General features: G+C 38.0%; 1 protein-coding gene across 1 annotated transcript in view; it reads left to right on the forward strand.

Moving 5' to 3' along the window:
- b3glcta (beta 3-glucosyltransferase a) overlaps nucleotides 1–19,254 on the forward strand; it is a 90,218-nt gene extending 70,964 nt beyond the window's left edge. Inside the window, exons 9-15 of the mRNA XM_085379324.1 lie at nucleotides 168–299; nucleotides 2,862–2,931; nucleotides 6,282–6,395; nucleotides 14,602–14,701; nucleotides 15,108–15,227; nucleotides 16,109–16,253; nucleotides 18,354–19,254. Coding sequence (XP_085235450.1) covers nucleotides 168–299; nucleotides 2,862–2,931; nucleotides 6,282–6,395; nucleotides 14,602–14,701; nucleotides 15,108–15,227; nucleotides 16,109–16,253; nucleotides 18,354–18,515 — 843 coding nt within the window. The 3' untranslated portion in view covers nucleotides 18,516–19,254. The remainder of the gene's footprint in view (nucleotides 1–167; nucleotides 300–2,861; nucleotides 2,932–6,281; nucleotides 6,396–14,601; nucleotides 14,702–15,107; nucleotides 15,228–16,108; nucleotides 16,254–18,353) is intronic.
- The last annotated feature ends 604 nt before the right edge of the window (nucleotides 19,255–19,858 follow it).

Genomic DNA, 19,858 nt, shown 5'->3' on the forward strand with positions numbered 1-19,858 from the left:
ATGCTCCTGGAATTTTCTAAACTGTTCTTTTTATTATAATATAAAATAAGACAATAATAATACAAAAAGCAGCACATGTTTATGTTTTTAATCAGTCATTAATGTCTTAAGGATTGCATTCTGTCCATAACTCATAAGCTTGACCACATGATTCTGGATTTTTTTAGGTTGCCTTGTATATCTGGGACAATGGGAAGGGTCCACATCTCACTGCAGTTCCTGAGCTGTGTACTGTGCCAGAGGACTCTCCCCAGGCCAGCCACTGTGCAACCACTGTGAGCAAAAAGCCTCCACTGTGTGTGAGTATCTGCTCTGTATTTGGATCAGTTTGATTGTCCTCAATTCCCAGGAAATGAAAAGGGAGCAAAATTAAATGACAGCACAAAACAGAGGATGGTTCACTGTGAGGTATTGGCAGTCATGTAATGATGTATGATGGCCCTCTTGCCCAAGGTTGAATCCGAGCCACGCTGGCATTTCACGGTGAAGTACTGCTTTTATACCACATACTGTGCAACCAGAAAAGACGGAAGTCTTTCATTTGTTTTGCCAAATTAATTTAAGATATCAGCCAATTGCAAAGCAACATCCTTTCAGTTTGTTTCCAAATTCAAATCAGATGTTTTATTCTGTATTTTTTTATATCTAAATATTTTTCTATGTATTTACTGTCAAATGTCAAACATCGCAATGCCTTTTTTCAAGCTGTGTCTTAACCTGAACGCTTGCATTATATTTGAATATTTGCTGTATTTGTCATTGAAACATAAATCATCACGCACATTTATTGTGTCATGAATCTGTAGCAGATATTTCTACCGTCTAAATTTTGCACTGGGGAAACATGCAAAACACGAAAGCAGTTTTAGTTTTCTTTATAAGCTTCCATTAGGACATTTTTTTTTATTTTTCGTTGTATCTGAGTGGGAGCCAGTGAGTGGGTGTAACTAATGGGGAAAAAAAAAAATTGATTCGGTCAGAATGTAAGTAAGGTCAGTAGGATTCCTACTGAAGCTTAATCATACTTGCTGGGGTAGATTTTTTTTTTGTGTTAGTCAGTTGCAGCAAATCTAACCATGCTGTGCTGAATTCTAAGCAAAATTCTCCACAGGATCTCCAGTGTATGATGTTTGCTCAAGCTGAGAGAAGTTTGGTTTGTGAACTTATTAGAAGGGTGTGATATTCTTTAGCCTGCAGCAGTTGGTTCCACGCACACCATAAATTGATCAGTAATACTAGTAAGAAGTGATTGTTTGGGATAGATGCGACTCGAGTTTTGTGGAGAAGGTGAGGCGAGTTGAATTTGAGATGCCAGAGCTTGCTGCTGAGAGTGTCCCATTTCTGAGTTTTTCCATTTTAATTTTTCATGATTTTCCCTCCTGGTTTTGACGGAAAAAACAAAAATTGAATCTGATCTTTTCATTTGTTATTCAAATCACATAGTGTATGTGCATTTGTGGTCTTGAGTCTAGTACATGTTTGCTGCAGTGCAAACTGTCAGATTTATATTCATGTGGTTATTACCTCCCTCTCCACGGAACTTCTATCCTCATAAAACGACATTCATTTAAACAGAAAACAGGACAACAAGCCAAGCAGCCGGCAGAGAAACGTGAAGGTCACAGGTTTAATAAGTATTCAGGGAGAAGTTTCCATTCAGACAGAACAGGAGGGGATGCATCGTAACCGGACAGTGAACGAAACAGTTGTGAGACAAATTGGCAAGTGGCTTAAGAGCAGCACTCGGCTGCAGCGTCGACAAAAGAATCAGGAGCCTCGAGAGGCAGATTTAAGAGGGCAAAATGATTACAACCCAAGTGGCAACGACAGCAAAGCCTGTTGTTTTTATTTTAGGCAATAACTAAACTTATTGTAGAGCGGTTTCTATCAAAATGCTAAACATTTCAGGGCAGAAGATTGTTCAAATTCTCACCCTACAACAGTCGTTTTCAAAAAAATTTGTAAGACAGGCCAACGAATAACAACGAAGCCTTGTTTATTCTGGCGTGAGACACAGAATAAACAAAATCTTAGCATCCTTGAGGTCTATTTTTTCCTTTTCTGTGTATGTGTGTCTGTATTTTTTAGGTTATGTTTTGGACCACTCAAAGTCCGTTTGAAGAGGCCACTTTTAGCTCTGCTCAGATTGTGACGAGCATTTTTCACTCGTTTCTGACATTTTATGCATTACGTAAAAAAGCAAAGAATCTCTTTTCTCCGTTAATATTTAAATGTACTTTGTGTGTCTTTTATTTTGTATTTGTAGCTCAGGCTTCACGGCACAAGAGATCTTTACATTACGTAGCATTTTGTTTCATTAATATTGTTGGAAAAGTGACAGTTTGTTCAGCAGCTGATGATGTTTTAATGTGGCATACATTTTTAATGCACTCTGTCTGAAGGTGATTTAGTGAATTGTTTTTGAGAAAGAAATTGCTAAATTGCATTTAGATGTTCGTTTTTCTTTCATTGCTTTCTGTCTCTCCCATCATGTGTGTTTTTTTTGTTGGTTTGTTGTTGTTTTTTTCATTTCCGAGACTACAGATGCTACAAATGAAAACTGAATTCATTCCTGCATCCCTTCAAATATGCTGCACGGTTATCAGATAGTGTCTGTCTTTAGTTTCAAAAGGAGAACCTAAGGCAACTAGAAGGACAAATGACCTTAGACCATATGAAAGAAAAAATCCAATTCTAATTTCACTTTGAAGATATGAACTCCCACTAATCACTTGGACATTTAATATAGTCTGGAAACTGAGTTTCAGCTATTTAGCTGCAATACATGTCGAGCTTCAGGTTTACTTATATGTGATATGTGTGCTTTTGTCTTTGACTCATGTCTCCTATTTTTATCAAAGGGGGAGCCTGTAAATAAAGAAGATATATTTGTTGCTGTGAAAACATGCAAGAAGTTTCACAGTGAAAGAGGTGAGTCATTCCCTCTCATACCAAATCCAGAAATGATGAACATTTTCCCTTTATACAGCACACATTTTTGTCCTCTTGCTATGAGCAAACTCTTTCTGTAAATCTTTCCATCACTGCTATGTCTAGACTGATAAAAATACCTAGCTATACTTCTTTCTGTGTCTCCCTTATTGCTCCAAATGCTCAGTCATCCAGCAATGCCACTTACTGGCACGCACTCCCTAACATTAAGCTATCTATAGTAAATGTACTCCACTTTTAAACTGATAAAACTGTTGCGGGTTAAGTCAATAGATCAAATTTCAAATTAACTTTAGATGGATCAGACAAATTGAACACCATACGTAAAGGGCGTCACTCAAAAGTAATTCCACTAATTACCTTAATTACATTTTCTTTGCCAAGCAGCTATTATCAGTTTCAAATGCAGACAAGATGAAAATGAATATTAGATTCAGACATCAAAGGTTAGCTTAGCTGCGTAAAGCAAGAGACATGAAAGTGTATCACGTTTAATTTAAGATGTCAATCAGTGTGAAGGCTTTTTAATCTTCTGTAGTCTGAATTTCTACGAACATTATTGCTAAGGATTGTCTTATTGCATTGGAGTCACACTGGGTTAAATATGTACACTTGGGTTTTAAGGGGTATTTATTATTTTCTTCTTTTTTTTGGGGTTGTATGGAAGCCCCAAACGCAATTTCATTGTTCTTGACAATGACAATAAATAAATAAATACTAAATACTAATACGAAGACAATAAAATACTGTAGGATGAACTCTCATTAGGGGTGAGAAAATAGAGCCTCAAAACTATATTACGATGTTGCAAGAAAATTTGCAATACATAAACAAAAAAATACTGAACAACAATCACCATTTTTGAGTGTTAATAAAAGACGGGTATTTTCAATTATGAGCTACTGTCATTGATGACACATTGCCTAGTTAGAAGTGTGAACCTATTGAAACTTGTTGTCAGCAACAGCAACATTGTTGTGCAATAGCAGTAACACAGCATAAGTCAGTTGTAAGCACAAAAGTAGCCTGGGTAGTGTTCTTCCTAGAAACATTAACTACAAGTATAACTGACTGCTTAACACTTCAGTTTAACAATAACTAGCATCATTTAACTTGCATGTTGTGTTTTGGGTTGAGCTTTTTTAACCAGTTTAGTTCCATTCACTGTTTGCTCCTCCTAATGCTCCTCTGATCTTAGGTTCAGGCATTTGGTCACACATCATCCGCTGTAGTCAACGGTGTGTTTTTGCCTCAGGTGGAGAAACAAGTTTGTTTCCACCTTTAGTGGGAACGGTTTTCTTACATATTTTCCAAAGGACTGTGCTTTGTTGGAGATTGTTGAAGTGGCTTGCTTTCAATGAAATCGTGATTGTAAAATTGATTTCTAAACAAGAAGGTTGCACCTAGAACTAGCCTGTACTACCACAAAAAGAAATCCGTATGTAGCTCTATTGTTACGTGGACGTTTTTGTGGTTCTGCACTGATTTGAAACAGAAATAAATGCAGAACCACCAAGTCAGTTTTGTTGTTTTCTATAGCTTTCATTCTCTCCAAAACATAAAAAGTCAACATGAGTTGACAAAAACATAGAATGAAGTAAAACATTAAAGAAAAGCATGTTACCCTTCTTAGGGTGAGAAGTTCGGCCATCCGGGAGGGGCTCAGAGTAGAGCAGCTGCTGCTCCACATCGAAAGGAGCCAGCTGAGGTGGTTCGGGCATCTGACAAGGATGCCCCCTGGGCGCCTCCTGGGTGAGGTGTTCCAGGCATGTCCCACCGGGAGGAGGCCCCGGGGCAGACCCAGGACACGCTGGAGAGATTATATCTCTCGGCTGGCCTGGGAACGCCTTGGTATTCCCCCGGATAAGCTGGAGGAGGTGGCTGGGGAGAGGGAGGTCTGGGCCTCTTTGCTTAGGCTGCTGCCCCCGCGACCCGGCCCCGGACAAAGCGGATGAAGATGGATGGATGGATGGATGGATGTTACCCTTCTTAAAAACCAGTTGAAATGTGGCATGCAGATAGTGTAGTATAATAATACTGTATTTTTTACTGTGATACACAATTTATTCACCTCTATCTTTTCATTTGCTTTTAATGAAATATTTACAGCACTTCTTAAGAACTACAGAACCTCATGCCATCTTGTAACACAGTCTCTGCTTTAACTGTGTTTTAATGTACTGGTGTGCTTCAGTTTAAGTGGCATTTGTCTGATAAAATGCCATTTTATATCCTCAAGAGCCACAGTTGTCTTTTTTTAACAGCAATGTGTAGGTTGTGTTTGCTGCTTCACTCTGTGTTCAAAGTTTTCTTTTTAACCTAATGATTGTCTAAAGCAGTCAATATCTGACCTGAATGATGCTTTTGGAATATACTTGTTTGCTTTAGCTGTTTAATGTGGTAATGTAAGATACATGTGCACTTCGAGCTTGATTGTACTTGATGTTTCTTATCAGTTCAGAACCTGTACAGGCACTGAACACAACTTTTTTTGTTTTTTGGTTTATTCTTTTAATCTTAAACATGCCACTTTGATTCATTTTTGATGATTTATGAGAGATGAACACAGCCTTGAGCTGCTGATGCTGCTGTAGATGTCAGGGTATCCTGTGTTTCTCTGCATTAATACTCTGTGAATTAAACAGCCCAGAAACTTTCAAATATCCAAAAATTCATGAGTCCTATCGTAATAAAATGTAGAGGAAAACGCTGACCTTTGACACCAAGAATTAAGTCAGCAACTTGGTGCTACTGTGCCTTATCCTACCTGTGATAGCAGGGTATAAATAGAATGAAAAATACAGATCCAGTAATCTGCTATCTGCAGTACCTTTCCACTGCCAAAAGCTGCAGGTTTCACAGTGCTACTGGGCATTAAGCACAATGAAGTTAAATTATTTTTGAGGCCTGACAAAAATCCCCAGAGTCAAAGCTCTGAAATGTAAAAGTAAAGGAAAGAAACCCTTTATTTTACAAGTTACTTTGAAAAGTTTTGTGATTTACTTTGGTGTAACTAATCATATGTCTAATCAAATATTGAAAGCCAGTCATCCAAGCCAGAATCAAAAGAGGCTTTTCCCCAAGTAACAAAAGAGCACAGTGTCGGTACATACTGAATTAATCTAATCTGAACAAAGTCGAAGGATTAAAGGGAACATTGTTTATCATTTCACTATCCTTAATGATTCATCTCCCTAAATAAAATATTTACTTTAAAAACACAGAATATCAGAATGTTTTCATTTGGTCAGAAAACATTGCACAGAACATGAGGTCTGCTTGTTGTGAAACTCTGAACACTGTATTGATTTTTCTCCTTCTATCTCTAGTGCCAGTGATAAAGAAGACTTGGGAAAAGGACGCCTTATTTTTGGAGTACTACAGCGATCATGCCGATCCTTCAATACCAACCATTAATTTAGGTGTTCCAAATACTGAAAGGGGTAAGTTATCCTTTCACAGCCTCACTTTTCATCACACCAATCATCACTTGTACCGGCAGATACACTTACTGGCCTAGTATATTGGTCCAGGCTGAACTGGCTAATATACACCTTTCACCACCACATGAAGGGGATGTGATTCAAATCCAACATTTAAGGAGAACTGGAACCAGATTGAGCTGGAGTACTTTTGTCAGTGGGTATTTCAACTTTTCAGCATAAAAATCAATTTACTGTAAAACAGTGACATGAATAAAACTCTTCTCAGCTGGCAGCAGGAGTGTGCTGCAGTTTTTCTTTTGTAAGGCATATTTTTCTTTTAGAAAACTGGCTTTGTGCCTTCTGTTTGATATGAGCTTCTCTTGACCAAGAACTATAATTTTCTAACCTACTGACCACTTTAATCAATAATCCCCCGGTGACTTCTACCATCTCTAGGACTTAAATACTAGGTCACCTTTTTATGACTAGTCTTTGTTCCAAATATTTGTTTTAAAGCTGGTGGTTTCCTAAAGTTGGTTTATTTAATCATTTCACCGATGTAGCAGTTTCAGTGCTCGCACTCCTTTCCAATTTAATTCATGAACAAGTGCTGTTTATAAGATCTATACCCATTTCCCATTATTTTTTTATTTTTTTTGAAAATGGGTATACATCATGTAAAATCCATCCTGCTGTACTGTATAATTACTTACCTGTGTCCAACATGCTTAATTGAAGTTTTGGATGTCACTGCCCCTTTAAATACTTAACAGTTTTCTACTTTAAATATTTAACAGTTCTCTGTCCTTTGTCCACTCTCCAGAGTATTTAAAGACAGCCCGTGTGCAACCACTCATCAAAAAATCGGGCCTCAATCCTTCTTACTGAAAAACTTAAAGAGCGATTACAAGTATTACAACAAAACTTGTATAGACAATTGTCTACAGCTTCTAGAAGCATTACATCTGAACATTTTAAAAAAAATTTGTCAGGTTTAGTTTAGTCAGACACCACAGTAAAGATTTTGTGCTTAGGAAGGTAACAGATGAACTGCTGATACCAGTCACTGTTCTTCTCTGATGTTACTTGACGTAACTGCAATATTTTGACACAGTAAACCATAAAAGTTTGATCAAGGGGACAAAGCACTGAGCAGGTGTATCTGGAATGAAAACTTTTCGATGACCAGACAGAATTTTTCTACGGTGACCACATTGCTGCTTACTCTGTACTGTGGAGACCCTCAGGGGTCTGTACTGGGACCTGCCCATTTGGTTTTTTTTCCAGTGCTATGCCAGTGACACATTGTTCTATCACTCTAATAAAATCAAAACCCAGTCCAGTCTTACAAATTAACTGATATTAAGAAATATTTTCCAAATTTTCTAAAATTAAACACATTCTTATTGTTGTGTCACACAAGCTTCATCCCAGTATGAATCCCCCCTTTTCCTTTACGAGTTTATGTAAAACCAGCAGTCAAAAACCTGGTTGTGCTTTTTAATTCTAGTCTCACCCTCAAGAAACATGTATAAGCAAGATCATCCAGTCCTGCTACTGCCATCTAAGAAATATGATCACTTCTGCATTTTAGTGAAACTCATCGATTGTCATCCATGCCTTTATTTTCTCTTGGTTAGATTAGACTTCAGATTGCAGCAGCTTTCTGACATTACTTTTAGAACTGATTTTAAGATTTTACTTTTTTTTACTTTTGGTGAAGGACTTTACTTTTAAAGTCCTTCACCACCTGGCCCCAGAATATACACTCAAAGTGATGTTCCCATCTTAACTAGTTCAGGTGCAGATCCTCAGACACGATTAACTATTCCCACCAACTGCTTCAAGGCAAAAGGTGATTGAGCATTTGCTGCTAGGGCTCCTCAGTTGTAAAATGATCTGCCTGAAGATCTCTAGCTGGCCTTGTCTGTTAAACCACTGCTAGTCTCATTTGTATCATTAGGCTTTTTATATACATTTTAACATAAATTTTATATCCTACTTGCATCTTATTCTTTTAACCTTTAGGTTATGTGTGTTAATTTTAATTTGTTCTTTACAATGGAACCACTTCATTCTCATTCTTATTTTGATGTTATACTCGAGTGTGGCCTATTTCGACTGATATGTAAAATGCTTTATCATTTAGTTTGTTTGTTTATTCTATGTTTCTGGGAAGCACCTTGTAACACCAGTTTTGATAAGTTTCATACAAATGAAAAGAATACAGTTTTTGAGCATAATTTTTCATTTCTGAGAAACATCAGCTGTTTCAAATTCCTGTTTACGTGTTTCAATTGCATCTACATTTAGAGCTTGGATAGGATAAGTAGCATAGATGATGTTCAGCGGTTAACAACAACTGGCTACACTTAGTAACAAAGCTCAAAGGAGGCTCCCGCAGGGGGTGCACCAGACTTGATTGACTGGGAAGAGACTCTGGGGCAGACCTGGTTTCTCTGCTAGAAAAATACATCCTCAGGTGGACTGAAAACCTTGCAATCACCCTGGAGGGTCTTTAATCCAACAACGTACCAAGCTGATCAACTAAGGGAGGAACTGGGGGATGTTGTTGAGCTAAATGATGCAGAGCTGGTCTACACATGGATGGATGGATATATTTATTGTTGTTCTACCGAGAACAATAAATAAATGAAATGCAATGTAGTGTGCACTGAAATGATAAGTATTTTCAATATGGCTTAGTCTGATACTCTTTGCATCTACCTTCATCCTTAAGCGTCCTTCATTTCTGTGTGAGCAATAAGGTCTGTTTTGTTTTTGTTTTTTTTTGCAAAATAAGATATCTCAGCTAATTTATTTATGGTCCTTCATTTTTATATCAAGGATTTATTTATTTGTAACTTTTAGAGATACATGCACAAAAACTTACTTATTTGTATTTAATTCATCATTGCATCTGCAATGACAGAACCTGTCCAGATGTAACGTAATCATAGTAATGTTATAGAATTATGGAATGCATCACACTGGGTGTGGTAATGGGAAACGTGCACAAATATACAGTACATAGACCTGAAGAATGCACCAAGCAATCCAGGATAGTTTACAAGAACGGTACAAACTCTCTGCTTTGGGCAAAAAATTATTCTACCTCATAGCCATCGGCACACAGTGACACGAAAGACTCCGCGTTCTGTACCTTAAAAAGATGCTGCATCGGCTGTTGCCAGTTTAACTCCATTGTAGGTAAAACTTGTTGTTCAGAGCTCTGGTGTAGACCCGTGCCTCCCTTCAGTCACTGTCTCCAGGCAGCTTAGCACTTTTAACAAGGATGTCTCTTGCAACCTCTCGCTGTATAGATGTAAACTGCCACTGGGTACTTGCTAGTAAATTTGTACTAGTATGATGCAGATCTGAGCCTTCCAAAGAATAAAAGCCAACCTTCTCTAGCAAAGTTACTCTCTTATCAGTGCAGTTTGGTGTTGATATGCAACCCCCATACTTGAGAGCCGCCTCATCTCCACCTCCTCGTTGTAGATAGTGGCAGGTCTCACGCACTTCTTGCTCTTAAACAAATCCAAAATGAGAGCCTTTGCTTTTCAAACACTAAACAAATAGTTCTTCTGCACTGTCAATGCTCTCAGACTTCAGACCGAAATAATTTTGATTTTTTTAAAGTCAAACTTCAACAGAAGAAAAAAAACGGTATATGCAAATCAGATTAAAGGATTTCTGGATTTCTATCATGCTGACGCCTCTGTTGGTTCTGTGACTTGCATTGGGGTTTAAAATAACTCCGCAAGAAGAATATGTAATTCTTACCTAAACAAACCTGCATCTTGTTAAATTTACTAATGCGGATGGGGAAAGTGCAGAAGTATACATCTCATAGTAGTAAAGTCTTAAATGCACAAGTTCTTAAGGTGACATAACTGGTGTACAGTTGGAGGTTGTATGTGTGAAGAGTAAAACAAGGTGACAGTGGAGTCCCATGGGCCCCCTCAGTGCACTCAGCAACTTATTATGCATTGCTAATGCACATCTGTTTGGAGTAGGGCCACGCTATAGTGAAAGTAATCCTCTTTCAGTTCCCTTGAAACAGTAAAACCACATCGATTTAGAACCAGTAAAATCCAAGAGAAATCGTTAAACATGCCACTACCTGATGTATATGGAGAGTGATTGCTTTGCTTAGGGGTAATTGAAAGTGTAAAAATGCTCATACATTACTCAGTCATGTTGAATTCATTGATGGAGATGTGATTTAAATCTGGAAACTGACTTTTTTGTTTACTTGTTCTTTTGCTGCTTGTCACTATCCACAATGAGGAGGTTTCTTACCATAGACACTGTAGCATATCATGTATTATTAATGTTGTATTGACTGAAATGTTTTTTTGGTTGTCCAGTCAGAACAACATCTAAATTCATTCAGACCAAGGGAACATGATCACTATATAAAGTCTAAAATATAAATATGGCTAAATACACTGTTGATAGTGTTAAAAAGATACTGCCCAGTGCTACCCAACAGCCTCCTAGTAGATGTACTGATGGTATACATGTGAACAAATACTAGGTGTTTTTCAGTAAAGCTGACGTCTGAACTCGAGCTGACCTCTGATCAAGGCCACTGAGATTAAAACCCATCCAAGATTTTAGTAGCTGCTTCTGTTGGATGAATTTGAAAGTCTTCCATCACCTCATTATCACGTTATCAAGATATAAAATACACCATCAGCCATTTACAGTTGAGGGGTAAAAACTAAGGTGCTGCCTACTGTAGTATACACGTAGACTTCATCTACACTAGCCTAGAAAAGGTCATGAAAAGTTGTCATTAAATTGTAAGGCCGCTATAACAGATTTGTATCATCTGCTTCCAATCAAACACGTAAATGGTTGTCTAAAGCTACAGTTTGTCTTAGTTTTAGTGGGCAAGCAAGAATAAATAAAAATGGATAATTAATTGCAGAGTGTGGAAGTGTTCCTTAGTCTAGTGGATCTGATCTTACCTAAAGATTTAGATCATTTATGTTAAAGAACATTTGTTTAATTATTGCCCAAAGCAGAACTGATATTTCATGATCATTTCTCTCTAGACAATAGAACATTGGGTAAGGGTAAGACGCCATTCACAGTCTGCAGACAGCCAACCAGACAGGCCTGCAGCTGGTTGTGCTCTGACAAAAAACTGAAATTGAAGCTGTCAGGATTCTCATGGAGTTTATTCTTTTGCATAAGTCAACACATTACCTTTATTACCTAAGAGTTGGTATGACTTGCCCCTGAGTTTTACACCTTGTTCCACAAAAGGGCAGTGTTGGCCAAGTCTTTCTCCCAGGTAATCTAAAAGAAAGTGCCTCCTTCCCTTCCAATTTTGCCTTCTGTGATGGCAGCAGTCCACGGTCCATCATCAAGGCAGGGGCATCTTCAGTGATTCTGGTAAATAGCCAGGTACGTAAGCTACTGTCAGTGCATAATGTCAGTCAAACAGAACTAATAATAGGATTTACATCCTGGAGGATGTACGATAGATTGGATTTCTGCAGTGTGATGTAAAAGATCTAGTAAAAGACTTTAAATGAGATTGCCCCAGCCACAAACCATGACAACAGAAAAAACCCTCACTGATTTACAGTATCTATATTTAGAAATATGCAACAGTGTCGGGTACTTATCAACATGAGGACAGTGGCCATTACGTTATTAGATAAGAATGCAGTGAAATGAGACATAAAAGGAATATATCTGTCTTAAGGAAAGGAGGAGATGATCGGTACATAAAAAATGAATTTCCATTTCTTTTGCTCATTTCTTTCTGCTTCTTTCCCAAGGCCTCAAACTTTATGCTAATGATTGCTGAGAGCATCCTTGAAGTTCATCATCGTCAGGCATCGATATGTCAAGAGTCTGTTCATCACTAACATTGTTGCCTGTGCCCTCGGAGCAAATCTTAAAGCCATATCGTGCATTTACATGTGCACAAAGAAAATGAAATGCAGCATAAGCCGTCACATTTATCAAGGAAAGAGGCACAGACTGGCAGACAGAATTATTGTCAAGAGTCCAATGTAAAAACAGATCTGACATAAAATTAATTCATTCGCATTGTCCTGAAAAACAAGTTGATAGGTTTGTAGCTTAAACCAATTCGCTGGAACGTTGAAGACAATTTAATTACACAGCAAAAGCAAAGTTCTTTATGTTTCTCGTGCACGGGAGAGAACTGGACAAACGCCGTCCCTTCGCTTGACCCCAGTTGCTCTCGCCCGCTCCCCCGTAACACTGCTCTTTTATTGAGGTCACATGAATATACATAGGTTCATTAACATATGATGCCTACATACAAACAAAGAGTACCGTGTGTGTGTGTGTGTGTGTGTGTGTGTGGGGTCAGAGTGTGACCCCATAAAGACTTCCCTAAACCTGCTGGTCTGGAAGTCCAGCAGTTCCTCTAAACAAAAGGCACTTAGCCTAAAACAGACATAGATACGTTTATCCTACCACAAAACAATAAGAGAAGGTACGACCTCTCCCATGCTCCCAGGGTGTGGGTGTGAATGCCAGAACACTTTGGAATGCACACAAAGTCTCCACAGACTACTAAGGATCAAACCTCTACCAACATGACATTGATTATACAACTCTAAGCATATATGAGTAGATATTTCTAAGCATAAATGACAATCAACAATACAAATCTAACACAAGTATCCACCCAACTCAGAACTGTCTAGCTCATCATGCATCTGTCTGAAACCACAAAGAAATATTAAGTCTGGTGGAAAACCCACATCTTTACAGTATACATTTATTTTGAAAATGGAAAAATACACTCAACAGGCTGAGTTTAAAAATGTATATAGTCTGAGCAAGTGAGGCAGAGAATGATGCAAGACCTTGAAATGGAAAAGTGGCATAGGAACTTTATCAAGCAAGTACGAGTACGATTCACGGCCGAGTATGAACAAATACTTGGGTAAAAAGAAAATGTCAAAGCTGGGCCAAAGCAAAACTTTCTGTAGTATTATGTTCATATGAATGTAGCTGTGGTTGTTTGCTCTTTTCTTCTAAAGACTGCATTAAACATGAAGAAGAAAACTACTATCTATCCACGACCCTGATCTTCACTAAACTCCCACGACTAGATATAAGATTACCAGAGATCAGCGTGTTTTTGGATTTTATTCCTGTCAGCAGTTCAAGGTGTCCCTTCTTATTCTATATTCAGATACCAGCAAAAACACCTTGGGTGCCTTATAAATAAAACAGTAAGGCCTCAGTATTCTTTGTGATGCTTGCCACCAGAGATTTCCATGTCTCAGCTCTCAGCCCTGATGGTGCACATATTTGGATTCTGATGGGCATATTTCTTTGGTTTCTTTGTATTTGTTGTTTACTTCCACATCACTGTTTTTGTTTTCAGGAGTTGGCAGAAAATTTTGTTCCATCTGGCCGTCATGTCAAACTTGCCAGAGTAAAAGTTTGATCTCCGGGCTCATCATTCCAAACATACCTTGTTTTTTCTTTGAGATGTCAGAATGTAGACAAGGGCTTTCTTTTTTTCTTTCTTTTTTTTTGCTTACAAAGCTTTGTAGGACATATCTTTGCACTGAAAAGCCCAGAGAGGATTTTATTCATTGCTGTGCAATCCAAACCTTGAAGAGGTGAATCATTTTTTTTAACAGATCTTTACATGTGCGATCACCTGTTTGACCTGTGCAGTTGCTGACATGCATATGTAAAAGCAAACATACTTTTGAGGTGTCTTTGAGCAGAATGCAGAGCTGCTCTTTGTTTGCCCAAACAGTCCTCACTGCTGTCAAGTTAATGCAGAACTACAAGCAAAAGCTACAAATAAAAAGCCCTATGGTCGTGCTTATTTTTCTTACCTTCTGAAAAGGCCCCTATCGAGAGAATAAAACTCTAATTAGTTACTTTTTATCTAAACGTAGCTTGAAAATCAAGTCTCGTATGCTTTCCTAAGTTAAACATTGCTCTTTCTGTAGTTAACAACTGTGACTATTGGTTAGCTTCACTCCTTTCAAATCCAGTCCGAATAATAAATGACTATAATTTTTGTTGCTACTGCCTTGTGCCTGCGTTTGTGTGCATGAAGGCATCTGTGCATATAAATAACTGTTTATACCAACTGTGATTTTCTTCCTAACAGGGTCATTTATCTTTGTAAACCAGATGGTCAATATGTGATTAAGTCATACTGGCCATTCTGTTGATAGCATGTCTGTATTTGCAGGCCACTGTGGAAAAACATTTGCAATTCTTCAAAGATTTCTAAGCAGCGCTGTGCCGGACACAAAGTGGCTCCTCATTGTGGATGATGACACACTTATCAGGTATGTTCTTGTCATTTGGAAATGTGTTTGTTTGGGATTTTTGTGGCCTAAACTCTGACTGTTTGACTGACATTTATTCATAAAATTTCTACCAGATTCTGTCTTAGCTGTGAAAAGGTTGAAAGAGAGAGACGCTCGGAATGAAGTCACTTTGTAAAAATGAGTTCTAGAGATATTACCATCCTATCAAACATCTAAAAAGCTCAGCATACAACTTCATGTCCAGCTGGCTTCACTTTCTGTCACGTTGCCTCTTCATTTGGAAGCCTCTGGGTGTTTAAAATAGCCTGAGGGAGCGCAGTTAATTCTCCCTCTAGATGAATAGTTTTTTAGGTGTGTAGGCACCAGAATGTGCGTATGATGATTATGATGAGTGTGTGATTAGTTTGAACTGTGCTTCCTCCAGCATTCCCAGACTGCAAGTCTTGCTGAGCTGTTATGACTCCTCTGAACCAGTGAGTCTGGGGGAGCGATACGGCTATGGCTTGAGCCAAGGTGGCTACAGTTACATAACAGGAGGTGGTGGGTGAGTTAGTTTCACTGCTCAAATGCTCTGGGAATGATGATGATAGAAGATTCAGGGGCAGCAGAGGAACTATAAAGTGTGTAATAAAAAAAACGTAATCTGTAATTTACAGATAAACCCTTTCAATTTAGTTTAAAAGTGTGGTGCTCCCCTAAGGGAAATGAGTTTGGAGACTGCATTGCAGTAACTCAATAAACTCAATAAAAATATGAAATAAAACCCCACTGAATCACAAATGGCCATCAGTTGTTAAAGCAGGTGAAAGAAAAACACCCAGAATTTAATTAAAAATCTGATTTTAGTGCCATTTTGCTTACATCAGATGTAAGATCATAAAGTGGGCAAAAAGCAAAAGTGGTAGTTCACTTTTATTTCGACAGCACAAATCTCACCTATTTGGCAAAATCTGTGCTTTAGATACCTCTTGAGCTGTGAGAGAGCTGTGTGAGAAACTCCATTTAGGAACACTTCAGTTGCTGTGACACTTCACAACACTATAGCTGCCAGTTTTCTGAAGAATAATATCTAAAAAAAAAAGACCCATTCTGAGTGGCAATGAGCGATTTTTCTGTCAGCTTAATATTCATTTTGTCATCTGTAATTGTTTCTCTTTTCATTGAATTGTCGCATCATTGTTACGCAGAGCCAATTTATATGAAAAAACCCATCTCGCTCTCAGCTCATAATTTTACTCTATTCTATTGCCCTCCCCCTCAATTGAATGAAACACGCATAATGGACCTTAAAATGATAGTGGAAAGGCATGCATATATAATTTCCTGGCAAAAAAAAATTCCTTCTAAATTGATCATTTACACTTCAGATAAGTGTGTTATGTGTGTCTTTTACATGCCTTTTTGTATGTTTATGCGTTGCTGCAGTATGGTGTTCAGCAGGGAAGCTGTGGTGCGACTTCTTAAGAGTGGCTGCAAGTGCTACAGCAATGACGCGCCAGATGACATGGTGCTGGGCATGTGCCTCAATGCTCTTGGACTTCCTGTCACACATAGTCCTCTCTTCCACCAGGTTGTAATCATACTCTCACAATACATTCTTTTTTGTGTGAAGAATATAAGGATTTTTTTTTATGTCAATAATCTTTTTTTCTTTAATGAAAAATCTCTTCAGGTATAACGATAAAGGAGATTTTACAATGAGATATGTGATGACTTTTAAGGAACAGACCGTGCAAAGGAAGCCACATTTCTTTTTAGGTGTTTCAGCCTCATCATCTGCAGGCAGACTGAGAACTGGCTGATGTCTGATTTTCAAAAGCCCTGTACACCTACGCAGGATTTTTTTTTTTTTGTTTTTCTGGTTGATTAGGCACTGCATATGCTAAAGTAATTTTCTATCACAGGTTCTGTAATTTCAAGCTAGTGAATGGTGAAACCATCCACATTAGAGTTTGTACTTCTGAAAGTGTGATGCAGTCTGAACCTCATATTTACCATCCTTTTCTCCTGGTTCATTTAGGTAAGCTGAGCTCTTAGAAAATTCCTAGTTGTAATTATGGGTGCGTTGATGTGGACTGTACTTACAAATCAGAAACCGGTAATTACAGCATCACTAATATAAACGTGCAATGCTCATCAATACGCCTGAATGAAGGGGGTGCTACGCAGACAGGTTGGGTGACAGCATGGGGGCATAAACACAGGAAGAGAATAGCTGAGGTTGAGGATACTGTTGACTGATATGTCATGGCATGTCAAATACATAAGACTGGAATGTCCACCAGCAACCAGTAGTGAGCTACAAAGCTACGGGTGACAAGCAGAGCGCTTAACATGTGAATAGGACTTACTGTGGGTAGAAGCAGTCCTGTGGGATTTCTAGGGTATGTCCACCCTTCTCAGTGATAAAAACATATTTACACTTCACAGGATATTGATCTTTTTTATCCAGCAATGCTTTGCTGAAAGTGGCAAGACAGAAAAAAATTGGAAGACTTATAGCAGTCTCCAAAACAGCTAGATAGCCTTTTTCCAAAAAGAATAACAGGAGATTTTTTTCCTTTGACTTGCTGTCTTCCTGTTATGTTTTAGTGACACCTTCAGAAACAAGGCAGAGTACAATTGCACTGGTGCTTCTGCGGTCGGGCATCATTACAGATGCGTGTGTTTAGGTCAAACAGTCAAAAAAAGGAAGAAAGCGAAATCGTTCATCCTTGCAAAATCATTTTCATATCATCTCATTTCCATGACATTGCTGTTTGCCTGATGTTATCCAAACATAGCTATGGTTGAGAAGAAGAAGCTCTAAAATGTTGCTAATACCATGTGTGATTATGTAACTGTGTTAAATCGGTTTTTAGACCACTTAATTTCCTACTGCTTCTTCACTTCAACGTGTACATCGTGTGTACATTGACAGATGATATTTATATAATCTGCCAAAAGCTTATGTATAGGCCCGATGTGAAGTATTCTTCTGCTCAGATCCCCAGGAGTATAAACATATACTTATAAAATCTCGTCATGTACATTTCATAATCTATAAATAACTCATGTTTCGTCTTTACATGCAGTTTTCTTCTTTCCAGTCTTAAGTCTGTCTTTTTTTTTTATTCACCATGTGAGGGAGTATAGCAGGCATATATATACCTATATACAGGTAGGGTGCCAACAGGGCACCACAGACAGTGGGCATAAAATATGCCTATAGAGTGGCATGTCATGCATTCATAGATAAGCACATTTCTTTGTAGGTCACACATTTCTTGTGAGATTCCAGTGTTACTAGAGCCAATCAAAATCACATGTATTGCTCTAGTACATGGGAGAAGGGGACAAAAGGCTGTGCAGTCTGACATAAAACAAAAGGGCCTGCTGATTCCAGGTGGGAGGTGATTGTTTCACATCCAAAAGTGCATTTAAACCTGTGCATTTGCTGCTCTGATATTCCAAAATGGCTTTAAGTCATTTCTCACAATCGTGAAAAAGTTAAATGTCAAATGAGTCGCTACACCACAAGCATGCATGACCTATAATTAGACATCGTAAGTGTTACTTTCTCTATTTTCAGGAGGCATCTGAACAGAAACTCGTGCTTTCATACCTTTTCTCCTACGTCTCCTGAGACAGCTTCCAAATATAAATTACCATGCTTAATCTTACCTTTCAGGCACGCCCAGAGGACTATGCCAGAGACTTCCTAGCTCACCAGGTGCCCATCTCTTTTCATAAACACTGGAACATTGACCCCATTGCTGTCTTCAACAAATGGCTTAAGGATGACTTCACAGCAAGTCAAGATGAACTGAAAAGTGGAAAAACTGAACTATAATGAATTTAAGCACATAAACTAGCCTGTATGAATACTTTTATATGTATATACAGTGTGTGTATGTCGAGTGATGGGAAAATTATCAGTTCACAGATGTAAATGTTTTGTTTTGTTTTTTTGTAATGTTGATGTTGAGCTGTTATAAAGAAGGACCATGCGAGCATGTGTCCGTGATTTAATATTTGAGTGTTTTCATGACTGAGTTGCATGTTATGGTTGCTGTCAAATTTGGGAATATGTGTATATTTATATCTTAATCTAATACCTTATAGAGGAGCATATCGTTTCTTTGGAGAAATGGTGTCTTTTACAATGATCACTAATGTTGTACAATGTGCTCTATTTTGTCATAAAGGCATTAATATTTCAAAATATTTTGCTTTTTGCTTTCATTTGGGACCTATTGCAGGATTTAGTCTAACTGGGCAATGTATAAATGATGAGGTTGTTAAAGGTTAATTAATGCTATGACTAAGATGGCAAAACTACAATATGAGCAGTCTCTTCTGTGCAGCTACAAAGCAGCGTGAATTCTCTCAGAAGCATTGTGAAAATTTGTGCCCTTAAAATGTTTACTTTTTAAAAGAGTCCTACTGTGCACAGACAACAGACAAACATCTTATTTTTAAACTTGTCTATTTACATTGTGGGTTTTTTCATAATCATCTATTTCTCAAGGTGTTCTCCTTCCTCATAGAGACACAGGCACACAATTTCATTGCCATACTAACATAAAGAAGGTATTAAGAATAAATGTATTATTTAACAACATCAAAACCAATTCATTTTCATTTTTTGTCTATCTCCTAATTAATTGGTGGACTAAGTAATTTGCTGACTATTATTAAAGGTCTTTGAAAGACCTTGAGCATGCAGTTGAAAAATTAAACTTTTCCTCTACTGGCTGTTTGCCAACTTGAAAAATTAGCTGTAATGTTTCATTCTCAAAACACTCGGAGTGACTAGTAACGGCCAAAAAAGCTTTAGAAGACCGGTGGGTTATGAAAGGCTCGATATTTATTACGCTCGGCTAATGAAAATCTGAAATGTTAATAAAGGAAAACTCATTACCATCTCTCAAATGCACACTGTAAAACAGAAGATGTTCCTCTCTTTACAGATCTTTTCTGCACTAAGGTGCTAAATTTACACCGTCCTAATAGCACAGCGGGCTGGTGCAAGTTCATGAAAAGTCTAATGGCTTCAGGCATTTGAAACAGTGCAATAACTCAAGCAGACATCCTCTAACACACCTATGAATTGTAACCTATTTGCAGGAAACAAATTAAATTCCTAGTGGGACTCACCCACACATGGAGTGATGAGTGATGGTGAAATGGTGC

This window comes from Rhamphochromis longiceps, linkage group LG14 (genome assembly GCF_057381845.1).
Source record: "Rhamphochromis longiceps isolate RC_006_pf linkage group LG14, R_longiceps_female_GT1.1, whole genome shotgun sequence".
NCBI lineage: Eukaryota > Metazoa > Chordata > Actinopteri > Cichliformes > Cichlidae > Rhamphochromis > Rhamphochromis longiceps.